The sequence below is a fragment of the Condylura cristata genome, unplaced genomic scaffold (genome assembly GCF_000260355.1).
Source record: "Condylura cristata isolate star-nosed mole 26May11 unplaced genomic scaffold, ConCri1.0 scaffold00017, whole genome shotgun sequence".
NCBI classification, from domain to species: Eukaryota; Metazoa; Chordata; class Mammalia; order Eulipotyphla; family Talpidae; genus Condylura; species Condylura cristata.
In genome coordinates this window covers 37,213,521-37,229,240 of record NW_004567118.1, presented here as the reverse complement: position 1 = coordinate 37,229,240, position 15,720 = coordinate 37,213,521, and the positions used below count along the sequence as shown (strand labels likewise).

Below are 15,720 nucleotides of genomic sequence, written 5' to 3'. Positions count from 1 at the left end.
AGATCCACATGGCGTGGCAGACCTCTCCTGACCGGCCCGCTGTTCCCCTCAGCAGTGTACTTCATTGATCTGCCTGTTCTGCTCCCCACTCTGTTCCTGGTGAATTCCCTCACCCTTCACATCTCTGGCCTGTACCCCAGTTCTGTATAAATAAATAAATCTTTAAAAAAAAAATTAAAAGTATTATAAATTAGAATATAAATAAAAGAGATTAGAGACAGTAACATTTCATTACTTTAAAGTACCACTGAGATAATTTCATAGTTATTTCTATACTTCTTTTATTTGCTTTTAGAATTTTTATATGCAAAATATATTTGAAATATTTAGTCTACTTTAAATCTTACTTATAGTAATGCTGAGGAAAGTCACTTAACCACTAGATGGCGGCAAAGAAAATAATTTCAATTTTGAATGCCCCTTTTCAGCACATTGTATTTCACACTTGGAAAATATAAAGCTTCACTTAAATTCTAGTTTTTTGAATAAATTATTTAACACAAAAGGCACTAATGACTTTCTCTGAACCTGAATTATAATTATGCAAAAAAGGTGGTGTTAACTTACTACATGCACAATAAAATAAAATAACTTATAACCAAGGAGGATAAAGGGTATTTTATCACTTCCACAGTCTCACAAATAGCTCTCATGATATGTCTCCACACCAAAGTGCTAAAATTTAACTCTAATAGACTACCAAATTTGGATGGGCTTTTTGAAGAGTTTAACAAACATAGGCCTTCTTTTAGGGTCAATGACCCTTTGAAAAATTCTTTCATTTCATTCATCCATTTATATTCAGTCTGTTTTTCTTCAGAGAAAATTATTCATGCATACATTTTTTTTAATTCAAGGGTTAACAGAACTCTTTAAACTATGGACATCAATTTATGACTTCTATAGCAATTTGAAAAATAGGTAACCAAAACTGAAAACCTTAACACTTAACAAGCCTGCAAATAAAAAAAAGCAGTAAGATCCTTCTGGGTGCTGCATTCCAAAGAGTAGAGAAACTTCACAGAAGTTAAACATGCTATTTTGTGAATTTCATAATATATAACTGTTACAATTGGGATATTAAATTAACATTACTAATATTAACTATTTTATTCATAGTAATAACAGCTAACATTTATTTAGTAGTCGTTATGTACTTAAACATTATTCCTTAAAGTATGGCATGCACTATCATAATCCTTTTAACTATCCCTCTGGATTATCACAATACCTCAGAGAAGAAAACTAAAGCATGGAGAAGCTAACTCATCCATATTACAGAGCCCATGCTTTTAATCACTCACGTACATCTTAGTCCCTAATTATTCTGTATACTAGAGTAATGCTCTCAGGAAATCTAACACTATCTGAAGCTGTAAAAGCAGAGTTGTGACAAAATTGAGTGTTATCCACCACCCACTTTCATCCTCTCTGCCCAGTATGTACTTATAAGCAAAGTTAGTGGTAAGAGAAGGAAATGACAGGAAGAGACAAAAAAAAAAAATACATTGCTTGGTGGTAACAAATGGAGATCTAAAAACAACCGGGTAGGACCCTCCTTGGGGACGCAATGGGTTGGATCCAGGCCAGAGGTGACCCACACGGCACAGCAGACCTCTGCTGTCATGCCTGCTGCTCCCCTCAGCAGTGTACTTTGTCAATCTGCCTGTTCTGCTCCCCACTCTGTCTCTGGTGATTCCTTTCACCACCCCTGCACCTCTGGCCTATACCCCAGTTCTGTATGTATAAATAAATCTTTTAAAAATAATTAACAACCATGTAGACACAGGAAATACTCTGATTTGTCCTCTCCCAGGATTATGCCTGAATAATATATAATTTTGTATCTTATATAGACCTAGCATTTTTGTTAAACCCTATCTCTGAAGTTTAATTTCAAAATATTTCATAAAAAATACTTACACAAAGCAAGAGCTTTGGATCCGCATGAATTAGTTTCACCATGGATAAAAGAAGATACTTATAGCTTCTAGTCTCCAGATCTGTGGGTTTTTCTTTAAATTTAAGACTTGTTACTTTTTCTTTAAATGTAAGACTCTAAAAACAAAAACATTATATTATTTTATAAGAACCAGATATTAGATTCAGGAAATTATCCAACTTTCAAAAATGAATCTATTATTAAAAGGCTTTCAAAGATTAAACAGACATGTTCTATACTACCAAGTGTGTGAGATTAGTAAACTATTCACTCAGTATATAACTATATCATTAAACTTAAAAAAAAATAAACTATTTTAGAAATATTTATATTCTTATATAATTTAACAAAATCAAAATGAAACTATTAAAATACTGAAAGTTTATTTCAAATCTGACTCCTATGTAAAAAGTCAATTCAAAAATGTAAAAAAGCTAGTATTCTATAAATATTAGCTTTCACAAATATATATACACTGAGTAAACTCATTTAACAAACACTTATCTCACATACATATATAGAATTATTTCCTCGAACCTGGGACAGTATGAGTTATAAGTGTATCTTTATTTGATTTATCACACAGAAGTAAAACCACTGTCAACTATAAGACACCCATAGAATAAGAGGCACTCCCAATTTCAAAGATGTTAAAAACTAAAATTAACTTCTTCTTAGAATTGAAATACACTATATAGGCAATCTGTGCTTTTAATAATTTAATTGTAGTTTTGTTTTTGCCTTCAATAGCATTCCATCTCTCTTGAGTTATAAAACATATGTATTCTGTCTCAAAGACACTGACAGAGAATTCTTTGAGAAAATTTCCATCAAGGACAATGTGTTTCAATTATGGGATACTACCATGGATTCTGTGTATATACTATAATTATGGATATTGTTCAAAGAATACCCACCAATCATATTTTATATCCAATACCACACCTTCTCTCTTATTATAAAAATTTTTCTTTTCCTTTAAAAGGAAACAAAAATTTCTGGACTTGACATGTATGCTTTTATGTGAGCAAATATACAAACATGTAGATAAAATATCCCACATCTATATACCCATGTCAGTCTATCTTTAAAAGATAAAATAAAGCTGTACATTTACAACACACAACAGCTATTCTCAAAGTTTAAGTGTAAAATATGCATCTGTTACTATGCCCAAGAACACTGAAAGTTCCTGATGTTCATGACAGGAACAGCTATTTAATGTACATATTAATGCAGAATATAGTCACTGCAGAAAATAGCAAATTTTACAATAATGTTTGCTTTTATTATTTACAGGCCTACTATAAATATGTCTTACCAAATATATTTAATAAATATTGTTTTTGCTGTTTGCACCCATTAGACTTTTTTCCTCATTATAAGTCGAGGTGACATCTTAGATCAAGATGAAACTTTCACTGAACAAAATTTATTTACTAAATATAACTTCTCCTCCCTGATGCAGTCGTTGCACAGAAACACTATCAATTGCAATTAGCAGATACAACAATTACCTCTTACTTTATAATCACCTCCAAAAAGCATTAGTTTATTTATATCATTTCATAATCTCAGGCAAAGCATGAAAATCTAATTCCAATATGGATACCTGAGAATGAAGACTTGAAAGATTCTACATACAAAAATTACTCTAAATTGTTTAAAGACTTGTATGTAAAACCAGAAACCATAAAATTCCTAAAACAGAAGGGAAAGTTCCTTGACATGGATCTTGGCGCTGATATTTCAGATATGGCACCTAAAGCACAGCAACAAAAATAAAAAACAAGTGGGGGCTATATCAAACTAAAAACAAAAATAAACAATCGACAAAATGAAGTGTCAACTACAGAATGGAAAAAATGCCAAGCCATGAATCTGATGAGGTTCATATCCAAAATATGAGAATTCATATATCAATACTAAAAAAAATAAAAAACAATTTTAAAAAAGCACAGAAGATCTAAACAGACATTTTTCCAAAGAGGATATATGAACGGTCAAAAGATACATGACAAGGTGCTTAACATCACAAATCATGGGAGAAATGCAAATCAAAACCACAATGATAGGAACTTATACCTATTAAATGTCTATCATTAAAAAACATGGAATAACAATTGCTTCCAAGGATGTGGAGAATAGAAACCTTTACACACTGCTGATAGGACAGTAGGTAGAAACTTCCAGTTATAAGATGAGTATGTAATAAACAGCATAACCATCACTGACACCCTGTATGATCTATATGAAAAGAGTTAAGAGTAAATCCTGAAAGTTCTCATCACATGGGAAAAAAACTTTTTTGTATCTATATGAGATGATGGATGCTAACTGAATTTATTTTGTTAACATTTCACAATATATTAAAAATCATATCTAATTAGACTGCACACTTAAAACATAAATGGTGCTGTGCATCTCAGCAACACCTGGGGGAGGGGAGTAAACCAGAAGGAGAGATGATCTTCTATATTGCAGATATTGATAGATATCCAAGCTGGTATGCAGTGGGGCCCAAGGAATCGTGAATCAAAGTATTCAAGAAATCTATTATGGGCCCAAACTGTTTGCTAATTAAGACCATGACTGAATTAGAAGGTGTATAAACGTATTTGCTGAGCCAGGATCTCTTTTAAGAAGCAAAATTTGCAGAAATTTTAAGGAAAAAAAGTGTGTAGAAATACATATTTGTGAAAGAAATCATATATCTATTATTAACAGGTTATCTTAGCATTCAAACAATAAATGATTAGTGCTAAGTATTTCAAGTCTTAAAAAACACTATAAAAGTAAAAAAGGAGAAGCTATGGCTCAATATTCATGTGAACAGGTTAGCGTTTAAATAACTAAAAACTCAAAGATATTAATATGGTCTTAAACTATATTAATAGAAACTTGATATATAGACAGAGCATGCTAATAGCTTTCATCAATTACTCTATTATACATGGAACACTAAACTCAAGTTTTAATGTATCATTTGGATGGGGAGTGGAATGTTAGATTGAATTCTTTCTAGAAGATAAGCACACCAGATGCAGAAGTGTCCTGAAAGTAGGTCAAGTAAGAAATTCATTCAACAAACATGTACTAAATGCCTTGTACATGCAAGACACAATTCCAGGGGCCAAGAGACTAATACTCCACAAGCCTGACAAAGCCCCTGCTTTCTCCAGGCTAACATACTAGTTAGGGAACACAGACACTTGACTGATGTTCATTATTCACTAACCATGTAACTAACTGTAATTCATTTAACATTATTTGTGTCTCAACTTAGCTATTAAAAAAAGATCTACCAAAACATAAACCCATGAGTGCATAAACACACACATGCTTATACATGTTTTTAAAAAGGCTATCCACTGCTAAAGGATATGAAAATCAAAAGAACGCTGAGGACTCCAGGATAAATTTATTCAACTATCTGCTATGCCATCTTATGACCATTTGTGGGTTATATAAAGTCAGAAGTTACTTACTAAATTAGTGTTCTATAAAAAATAAAATTTTAAACTGTAAGGCCAATTAGTGTTGCTACTGGGGACAAGGTTACAGGGGTTGGTGAACTGAGACAGGGTTGGGGGAGGCCTAATGGGGAAACCTGGGAAGGGAGGATGGATTCAGACTTTTGACAGTGACAATGTAGTACAGATACATTCTGATTCTCAACAATGAACACATGAAATTTATATAACTTTATAATACAGTATTATGTGAATAAAAGAATAAATAAAAGGAAGAAGTGTGATATAGAGCTCCAGGAAAAAAAAAATATCATTGATGGCTGGGAATGATAAGAACATGAATTCCCCACCTGAAAAAAAGTATTGAAATGATTCCAACAAGAAATTCATCTTTCTACAAAGTTCAAGGTGGTTATAAAGTACAGAAACACAGATATTATTTTACCTTTTCAGAGAATGAACTTTCTGCTACTTCTACAACAAAATACAGGCTCAAGTATATCAGAGCCACAAATCATTTGAGGCAATGTGAGGACCACCCTTGGACATTTTTATTTTTCATGACTAGGATGTGATCCTATTAGCATCTAGCAGGTAAAAGGCTAAAGACACTGTTCAGGATTCTAACTGCACAGGATTCTAACAATGCACTAAGAGTTAAACAGTACAAAAATGTCAGTCATGCCAAGGTGAGAAACACTGGTGTAATGTAAGTCTTCACTACTTATTATGTATATTCACTGTATTTTCAGACTTCCTGGCCACCTGTAATGAAGTCTATATAGAAGCTTTCAAGCAAAGTTGAACTAGAATCTCTGTGTGGTGACTGGCTAACAACACTGTGCTTCAGTAAATAGCAGTGCAACACTTCCATATTTACTGTCTGACTGTTCACTTCCTAGAGTTACTTTCTTGCTCAGAAATTTATTTCATGTTAAATTTTCTATTTATTTTCCCTAGTAAGAACATCAGCCAGAAAGCTGTCCTCTAGTTTATGTATACATACATGGGTATACACATCTTATTTTTAAAATCAAATGCTTACTGAGAATTTCAGAGATTAACTCTTCATAAAGTGTCTTCTTAGGCCAAAAGAATTCTAGTTATCACTTCTTTTTTTTCTGGTAACACTTCATTGAGATATCATTCACCTACCAGGTATCTCATCCATTTGAAGTGTACAACTCTGTAATTTTTCATATATTCATAGTTGTACAACCATCAGTTCTAATTATAGAAAACTCTGTGAACCTAAAAAAAAAAAAAAAAACAAAAAAAACACCACCCCATGTATATTGCAATCATTCCCTTACCCCTCCCAAGCTACCTTCCTGGACATCAGCAACCACTAATCTACTTTCTAAATTTACAGATCTGCTTATTTCATAAATAGATGGGATCATATGTTCTTTGGTGCCTGGCTTCTTTCATTTAACATAATGTTCATCCACTTCATAGCATATGTCGGGTGCTTCTATTTTAAATGCTGAACAAATAGTTCACTTTACAGAAATGCTACAATTTAGTACACTGTGAATATTCTACATTCACTAACTAATGGGCATTTGGGTTGCATCTACTATCAGTCTACTATGAATAAAACTGTTGTGAACATTTGGGTCCATGTTTTTGTGTGGAAATATGTTTTAAATTCTCTTAAGGATATACTTAAGGAGTGGAGCTGGGTTTATACCTAGAGGCTGAGTCAAATAGTGTATGTTTAATCTTTTGAGGAACTAACAAAGTGACTGCAATACTTTCCATCCCAACCAACAGTGTATGAGGGTTCCTGTTTCTCTAAACATTCATCAACACTTGCTGCTTACTGCAATCATTCTAGTAGGTATGAAATAGCATTTCATTGTGATTTTAATGTATTGCCCTGTGGCTTATGATGGTCATTCTTTCATGTGCTTTCTAGTCATGTGTATATTTTTGGAGAGAAATTTCTATGTAAAAAGTTTCCCATTTTTTAATTGGGTTGTCATTTTACTGAGATGTAGGAAAGAAAATGGAACTTTCCATTTATGTAGCCATTTATCTTTCATATAATCTACATTCTATAAATATTTTCTTTGAAAAAGAACTAGAGTATAGGCTTGAAGTGTGGGGATGAGAGAATTCACCAGAGAGAACATAGACAGATCCAATGAGGGGAGGTGGGGGAGCAGTGACAGCACTGAGACTTAACCCCTAGGCCACAGGAAGGCCCCTACAAATATTACTGCTATTTTTTAAAGATTTTTTTTTAAGATTTATTTATTTATGCATACAGAACTGGGGTACAGGCCAGAGGCTCAGGGGCGGCGAAAGACTTCACCAGAGACAGAGTGGGGAGCAGAACAGGCAGATCGGCGAAGTACACTACTGAGGGGAGCAGCGGGCGGGTCAGGAGAGGTCTGGCTCGCCATGTGGTCACCTCCGGGGCAGGTGGGAACTGAACACATGCGGAAGTGGCTTTAGCCCCCTCAGTGATGTGCTTTAACCCACTGCGCCACCAGGGAGGGCCTATTTTTTAAAGATTTTATTTATTTTTGCATAGAATTAACTGAGGTGTGGGCCAGAGGTTCGGGTGGTGAGAGTATTCGCCAAAGACAAGAGTGGGGAGCAGAGCAGGCAGATTACCAAAATACACTACTTAAGGCAGCAGTTGGGCAAGACAGAAGAGGTCTGCTGCTCCATATGTGCGCCAGCCTTCTGGTTAAGGATAAAACTGAGGGTGCTGTGGTGGACCTCTGTGGTGATAGTACTGAGACTTAACCCTTATGCCAGGAGGGAGGCCCCATTCTACAAATACTATTGGTAAGAAAATTAGATCATTTGCAAGGCTCAAAAAATTTAAATATGACTCATTTATTCATATGAGATTAAGAATGTAGTTTAGAGTAGAAGACAGGACATCGTTAAGTGGAGACTATCACTTTAAAATAAATTTTTAAAAAATTTATACAAGGAAAAAAAATACAAAAATACAAGGAAATACAAAAAATACAAGAAAATTTCTGAATCAGAAACCCTACTATAAAGTCTTAGGGAATGTTTTACAATATCTAATCACGTATCTATTTACAAGGGTTAAGAAACTAACAACAGCCTCACCAACTGGTAAGAGAATAGACACAGGACGCTTATCTCAATCAAAACTAAATCTCAGGCCCTCCCTGGTGGCGCAGCTGGTTAAAGCACAGCACTGAGAATCTGAAGCCACTTCCGCATGAGTTCGATTCCCCCTGCCGCCTGCCCCGGAGGAGACCACATGGCGAGCCAGACCTCTCCTGACCCGCCCGCTGCTCCCCTCAGCAGTGTACTTCGTCGATCTGCCTGTTCTGCTCCCCACTCTGTCTATGGTGAAGCCTCTCACCGCCCCTGAGCCTCTGGCCTGTACCCCAGTTCTGTATGCACAAATAAATAAATCTTAAAAAAAAAAAAAAAAACTAAATCTCAAACTGTTCAAAGGACAACCATCGGTCTGTTGCTCTTAACAGGAAAACTTCTCTTTCGACACCCCTTCTAAAATGTCCTTTGCCACTGACAGTATTTGGGGATTTACTTTTTCATTCTTCTCTTTAAATTAGTCTGTGTCTTCTGTACAGTCTATACTACTACTTCTGTATCACTCCCCTTTAAAGTAATATTCTGGAAACAATCTTTCCATCTTCCTTGTGACTAATCTCACAAACCCAAATGATGATTTTTTTTTCCATTTTCTCTTTTAACTGAGCTCCTTAGCAAACTCAAGCAAAATCCATTCCTTATTTAATGAAATGGGTTACTATACATTACACATCAATTTAACAGATACACATTAAACGTTTAACATGATACAAATTCAAAAGACACCCATCTTATTAAATCTTTTTAAGGGAAAAAAACCTTAGCCAAAGAAGATCTCTGGTAATAACAGCTACCAAGTATCAAGTGCTCTCTGTGTTTAAATCTTTTAGAGAAGCATTTTAGTCCTCAATAGAACCTTTCACTAGGGGATACTATTATTGCCATTTTATAGATGACTTAAAGAAGTTATCAAGCAGTTATGAGTACAGTTATCAAGCAGTAATGTTAACACTCAAACATAATCTGACTTCACAGTTCTCATTTATAACACCTACAGTATTACAACATGGAACTGGTTAATGGGAGAATGGAGAAAGGTAACATAAAATTAATGTAAAATGAAGAGAGCTCTTTCATTAGCAATTGCTTCTTAGATACGTCAACAAAAGCACAAGCAACAAAAGAAGGAATACACTGGTCTTATTCAAAATGAAAAACTTTGTGCTTCAAAGAATACGATTAAAAAAGTTGAAAGAGAGCCCACCCTGGTGGCACGGTGGGTTAAAGCACAGCACTAAGAAGGTGAAGCCGCTTCCTTATGAGTTCACTCCTGCTTGCCCAGGAGGTGATCCCACATGGCACGGCAGACCTCTCCTGACCAGCCTGCTGCTCAACTCAGCAGTGTACTTTGACGATCTGCCTGTTCTGCTCCCCACTCTGTCTCAGGTGAATCCTCTCACTGCCCCTGCACCTCTGGCCTGCACCACCCCAGTTCTGTATGCATAAATAAGTCTTTAAAAAAAAAAAAAGTTGAAAGATAACCCATAGAATGGGAGAAAATATTTGTAAACCATAAACCTGAAAAGGGGCTTACAGAGCATATACAAAGAACTCCTAGGTATGTCTTTTATGAAGTAATGATCAGTAGTATGAGTTCTTAAAATTAGGCAATAGGTAGGACTAAAAACAAAATAATGTAAGAAACATTTTATATTATCAAATTGCTGTCTTTGTTCAAAAGAATAATTTACTATCATCTTGTTAGAGTCCTCATGCACAGAAAATAAACTGCAAAGAGTGAATAGACTGCTTCACTGAAGTTAAAGAGAACTGAAAATCAACTTCTCCACTGAATTCCACTAGCAGAGACCACTAATTTTCTACCAATAAAGGTGGAAAACTTTAAAAAAGTCAAAGTTCTAACTTCCTAGATAGTATCTAGGATGAGTAAGTCTGTAAACAAATTTTAAACAATTTCTACTTCAAGGCAATCTCCGAAAAAAGTCAATGATACCTAGTCAAATAACATTTAAGTAGCTGTTATTTATGTTTACTACCAATCAACTTAGGCTTAAATTTCTAATTCTCAAAAAAATTAAGTACCTGGCATTAAAAATTTCAATTGGGAAGTAACTTTGCATTTATTAAAATATTACTGCCATGTTCTTTTGGCTATAACCAAGGTTAAATAATCCTAAAATATATGGCATAGCAAACTCCTCTATCTGAACAACTAAAATAAATGACTACATAAGAGTGACTGTATAAAACTGTATAAAAACCAAAGTATGTTGACTAAAGGAACTTGGAAAAAGAGAAGCATGCCAGGGAGGAAGCTGTTTAAATTATAATTGTGAAATGGCTAATTTATTAGGTAAAACCAGCAGGTAAAAACATGCTACATTTTCATTTGAAATGACATGATGTGACTATAACGGTAACTATACACAGAAAAGTCAAAGAAATCAAGGACTTTTCTGAGGTAGTTACAATGGGTCATACTTACAGCCACAGAAGCCCACTGCCATGCAAAACAGTGACTGGTTGGCATCTGATCATGTGAGCGACAGCAGCGAATAAGAATAGAAAATAAGAAGCAGAAGACAAAGCACCACCAATCAATGTCAAGAGTTGCCATGTATTATACTCCTGCTATACATAATACCAAGAAATAACTTCTACAATCCTATTATTGTCTATTTAAATTGGTTCCATATAAGTTGTTAAATCCCATATTGAGTATTTAGAATACCTATTTTAAAAGTCTGTTTTATTAAGTTTACACACAAACTTCAATATCAATGCACCTATCATTTTAAACACTCAAAGCATATTTGCTGAAATTATTTTAAATGCAAATTTAAGATTTTATTTCTAAGTTCCTATGTGCAGTATTCAGCAGCCAATGAACAAAACTGTACATTAGTAGGAACATTCATTCTAACCCAGGAGTCCACTTCCTTGCTCATCCCCAAAAGGTGAGAAGCTAATCAAAATATTTTGATTCATAAGCAAAAGTTTAAAAAAAGAAAAAGCACATTAAAATGTTAACAGCATTTTTGTGAGAAAATTTCTCTTAAGTTCAACTCGCTGAAATAGTGCAACACAAACATCACTGATTACTAATGCAACAATATTGCAGTATAGAGCATACCACAATATGTATAGAAAAGGAAGGACTCATTTGATTTTCTAAAATCATCAAAAACAACAGGAATGAGGTAAAGAAAATGCAACAGGAAGATAAGATTAAAAGTTCATGATTAATCTTACCGGTGCCATTCGTATTGCTGGGTGTGCACCACAGCCCTGCACTGCTTTATGAAGTGTTTCACCAAACATATTTCGAAGTTCAACTGAATGACAATATACAGCATCAATCTTAGGCCACCAATCCAATGCAGACTGGAGAAAAACAGAGACCATAAGAAAAGGAAATCTGCATCAGTTATATGCCCTGATTCCTGTAGTTTTATGTTTTACCTTTTTGTAAGAAACTGTCTAAGACCATGCAAACACACACTATGATTTCCGAAGTTGTCAAGTAATGCAAAATCTCAAACACTAAACCATACATCTACTTTAAAATATAATAATGAACATGAGACAAATTGCCCACTTCATGAGCATGATCAAATGAGACTGTCTCTTCTCACTGACAAACTAGTGAATCTGAATAATAATATCGCCTTTAGAGTGCTAACTCTATAGCCAATCTGTTAAGTTGAATGTTTTACACATCTCTAAAACATATGCATATATAGTATATATTTCCCAAATAAGAATGCTATTATCAAAGTTGTAAGAGATTAGTGGTTCAACACAATGTTGAAGGACTATGTGGCAAATCATTACTTACATGCCTACAAACAGTAATAATTACAACATGAAATTAGTAGATGAGATAAAGCTATTAACAGGCCTATATCCTTAAACTGATAAGCAATGATGGCACAATACATGGAAGACTAATGATCACCACAAAGACAAACTCATACTAGCTAAATACTTTTAAAGGTAATTTTATGTAATAATTTTTCTATTCCACTTAACTTGACTGTAGTTTTTAACTCCTATTTTATTTGAAAGTGTATCCTCAAGCTTTACTTTCAAGTGACTTACCATACTATGAAAAATGACAATTATGGAAATCACAAACTCTAATATTTTCTATCAGTTAATACATAACTGGATGGATTTTCATTACATATGGAGAGAGTATGCTTAGAATGGGGTGACTTAAAAGTGCAGGCTTCCAACTTTTAAAAGTTCTGCTATAAAGAAACATTTGAAAAAATGACAAAATACTGATATCATCTGCAAGGGAGATTTATAGTTTCACAACCTACCTCCAGTTCCTTCTTATTCAAAACAGTCAAATTCTCAACAATTTCTTCAGCCATAATTCTATAATATTTTGAGCGACATAACATTATATTACCTTACTATAAAACCAACTTATGATACACAGTTAATACTGAATACCATTTAGGAAGGAACTCCAGAGCTGTGAGGGAAGAAGTACCTTTTTTGGGGATACTTTTACCCCATCTTACTTTATTTAATTCTTAACAAATGATTATATAGCAAATTTCTTAAAGTTTGGTCAATTTGATCATCTATCTGTCCAAAACAATCAAGATGGTTTGACTTTTATGTACTTAGTAATCTGTATAGTTTGTATTAATCAGCTTAAAGTAATAAAGATTGAGTAATACAAAATACTCTAAGATAAGGGTTCTCCCTCTATTGAGCCCTCATTTTGTCAGAAATTAATTAACTAAAGAACATGCATCCCATGTAACAGCTGTCTAAATTATTACATAATTTGATAATTACCAAAATTGTATGATGGTACTAAGTACACTACACACTAATTTTCACTTCATATTTAGTTATTTTCTTAATTGCCATTTTTCATTATATGTAAATTTATTTATCTTAAACTAAAAGTTAAAGATACTTTTAAATAGGCACTAAAAATTAGACATGTAATTGGTTAAAATTCCAGTATTTTCAGCAATTACTATGTGTCCTTTCTAAAATTAATCAATGAAGTAGGCATTCTTCTTTTTTCCTTAAAAAAAACTAAGTTTACTGCCAAGCAATGGCAATACTTTTACCAGTAGAGCAAAATAAGTACAATTCTTCAAAAGATTATTTAAATAAACTTTCAAATGCCTCATTACATTCTCACTATGTGAACTACCCATAAGTAAACTTCAACTAAACCACAATTAGAAAACACAGAATAGTAAGCACTGTTATCAGCATATTCCACTGATAACTAAGATTCATTCATTTGTTATATTTTTAATTTTATAATTCTAACAATGTATCTAATTTAATCTAAAGGAAGCCTAAAAAGACTAAGTACATAACATATATCTTATAACTCTAATTCATCTCATATGGCATGCCATAATGAAAAAGATGCCAGTACTACCTGTACTATCTTGGAAATAGACAAAATTTCACATTATAAATAAAACTCAAATAGTAAACAGTCTTTCAGATTTCCTAAGAAGACACAGTGGTGAATTTTAGATCTAAACACAGTACTTATGAAGAGAATATGAGTGTGATTCACAAAACAAAAAAAATTTATTTCTATATAACCCTCAAACACATCAGTTACACTTATGTCTTATTTGACAATACGGTAATATTCAAAATCTGTGAACTGGCTACAGAGCCATGGAAGAAGAGATCTTATAAGGTGCATTGAACCAAGAATCATGAAAATGAAATCTTACACTATGGATGAATTTTAAATTGGGAGTCCAAATATCTAAGAAAAGTTTCACATGCTATCTAGACAAATTAGTTCAAAATGAGTATCATTAGCCTTAAACTAAAAGGGGGAACCCTAATAAATAATTTGTCAAATATCTGTAATGATCAAGTATCATTACCTAAGGTAAAGCTTTAAAGATATTTTACAGAATCAAATTTATGTTCCTTTTCAAGCTATTTTGTTGACAGGTGCTTAATATTTTAAAAATTAGTCAATATAGGTTTTCTTTAAAAAAAATACTTTCTATTGATGTGACCTCTGATACAGACACACTCCACCTTCACACATGCAGTACTTGTTAGAGTATTGAAGGATGCACAACCACGTCACCATATACACTGAGGCATGCATGAAGTGCCACTCCAGGCATGCTTTAAACCCACAAAGGAGCAGCTCAGCCACTTACAGCAGTGCCAAGTCCATGCTTGAAAGTGCTCTATATATTCAATTGTAGACAAAAATATTTCACAATTAAAGTAACTAGCCACAAAGTATCAAAAGTATATACTTGGGTTTATTAAATACAAATGTCAAGCATTTATATAACTACCCATTCCAATAAAAAGAACGGTTTTAGTATTATAAGCCAGAAGAGAAAAAAGTAATACTTTATTTCTTAATTATATATAAACCTGAGAGGAAAAACCATTTTTGTTTTTTAATGGCCTTATAAGTGAATCTCAAGTATACCATATCCGGGCTCAAAACACTGTCAAAAGTAAAGTAAAATCTTTTTACATTCTAATATAAATATACCTTATTTGCAGTAAGATGTATTAAACTTTCCCTTTTGGAATAAATGGCATTTGATGTTACTTAACTTCACTGGTATTCAACTGAGGGTTATCACACCCATTATTAATTGCTTACAATAACTGGGGATGAAGAGAGAAGTAGTACAGAATGTGTTTAATGAAGTGAGAACCAGAGATTCTAAATGTCTTGCAATGCACAAGGCAGTCCAGCACACCCAAGAATTGTCCTGCCTAAAATGCTACTTCGACTCCATTGATAAAAATTAAATGTGTCACTAAATAACTTTATTAACAGATACTTTTTCCTCTGTAGGAATGGATTAAAGAATGTTTCAATTCAACATATTGAGGCAAGTGAAATTAGGGAGGTATTTTTAACACAACCATAAGAGAGATATTCTTGAAATAGAATTTATTTATTTATAGGACAAATATATCTAAGCTATCAATGATTAAAGTTCTTTTTAAGGAAGGAAAAGGTTGTCTGACTTATACATAAGTGTAATATCTATGAATGGGAAAAGGTAGAGCTATGATAAATAACACTTAAGAACCTCCAAATAATGACTATTTGTAATCAGAAGAAAAATATTGTTTAAAAAAAAAAAGGTCCAAATCTGATAAGGTTGCTATCTTTCTATTTAAAGTGCTCACATCAGAGTTGAAGATTCCATATGTACATTTAAAAAGCTTACTTAG

The 15,720-nt window shown here is 33.4% G+C and overlaps 1 protein-coding gene across 1 annotated transcript in view; it reads right to left on the bottom strand.

Moving 5' to 3' along the window:
• The window catches only part of NF1 (neurofibromin 1), a 244,417-nt gene that overhangs the window by 150,026 nt on the left and 78,671 nt on the right, over nucleotides 1–15,720 (bottom strand). The window contains exons 11-12 of the mRNA XM_004685158.2: nucleotides 11,743–11,874; nucleotides 1,924–2,058 (exon numbers count right to left, since the gene is read on the bottom strand). Coding sequence (XP_004685215.1) covers nucleotides 1,924–2,058; nucleotides 11,743–11,874 — 267 coding nt within the window. The remainder of the gene's footprint in view (nucleotides 1–1,923; nucleotides 2,059–11,742; nucleotides 11,875–15,720) is intronic.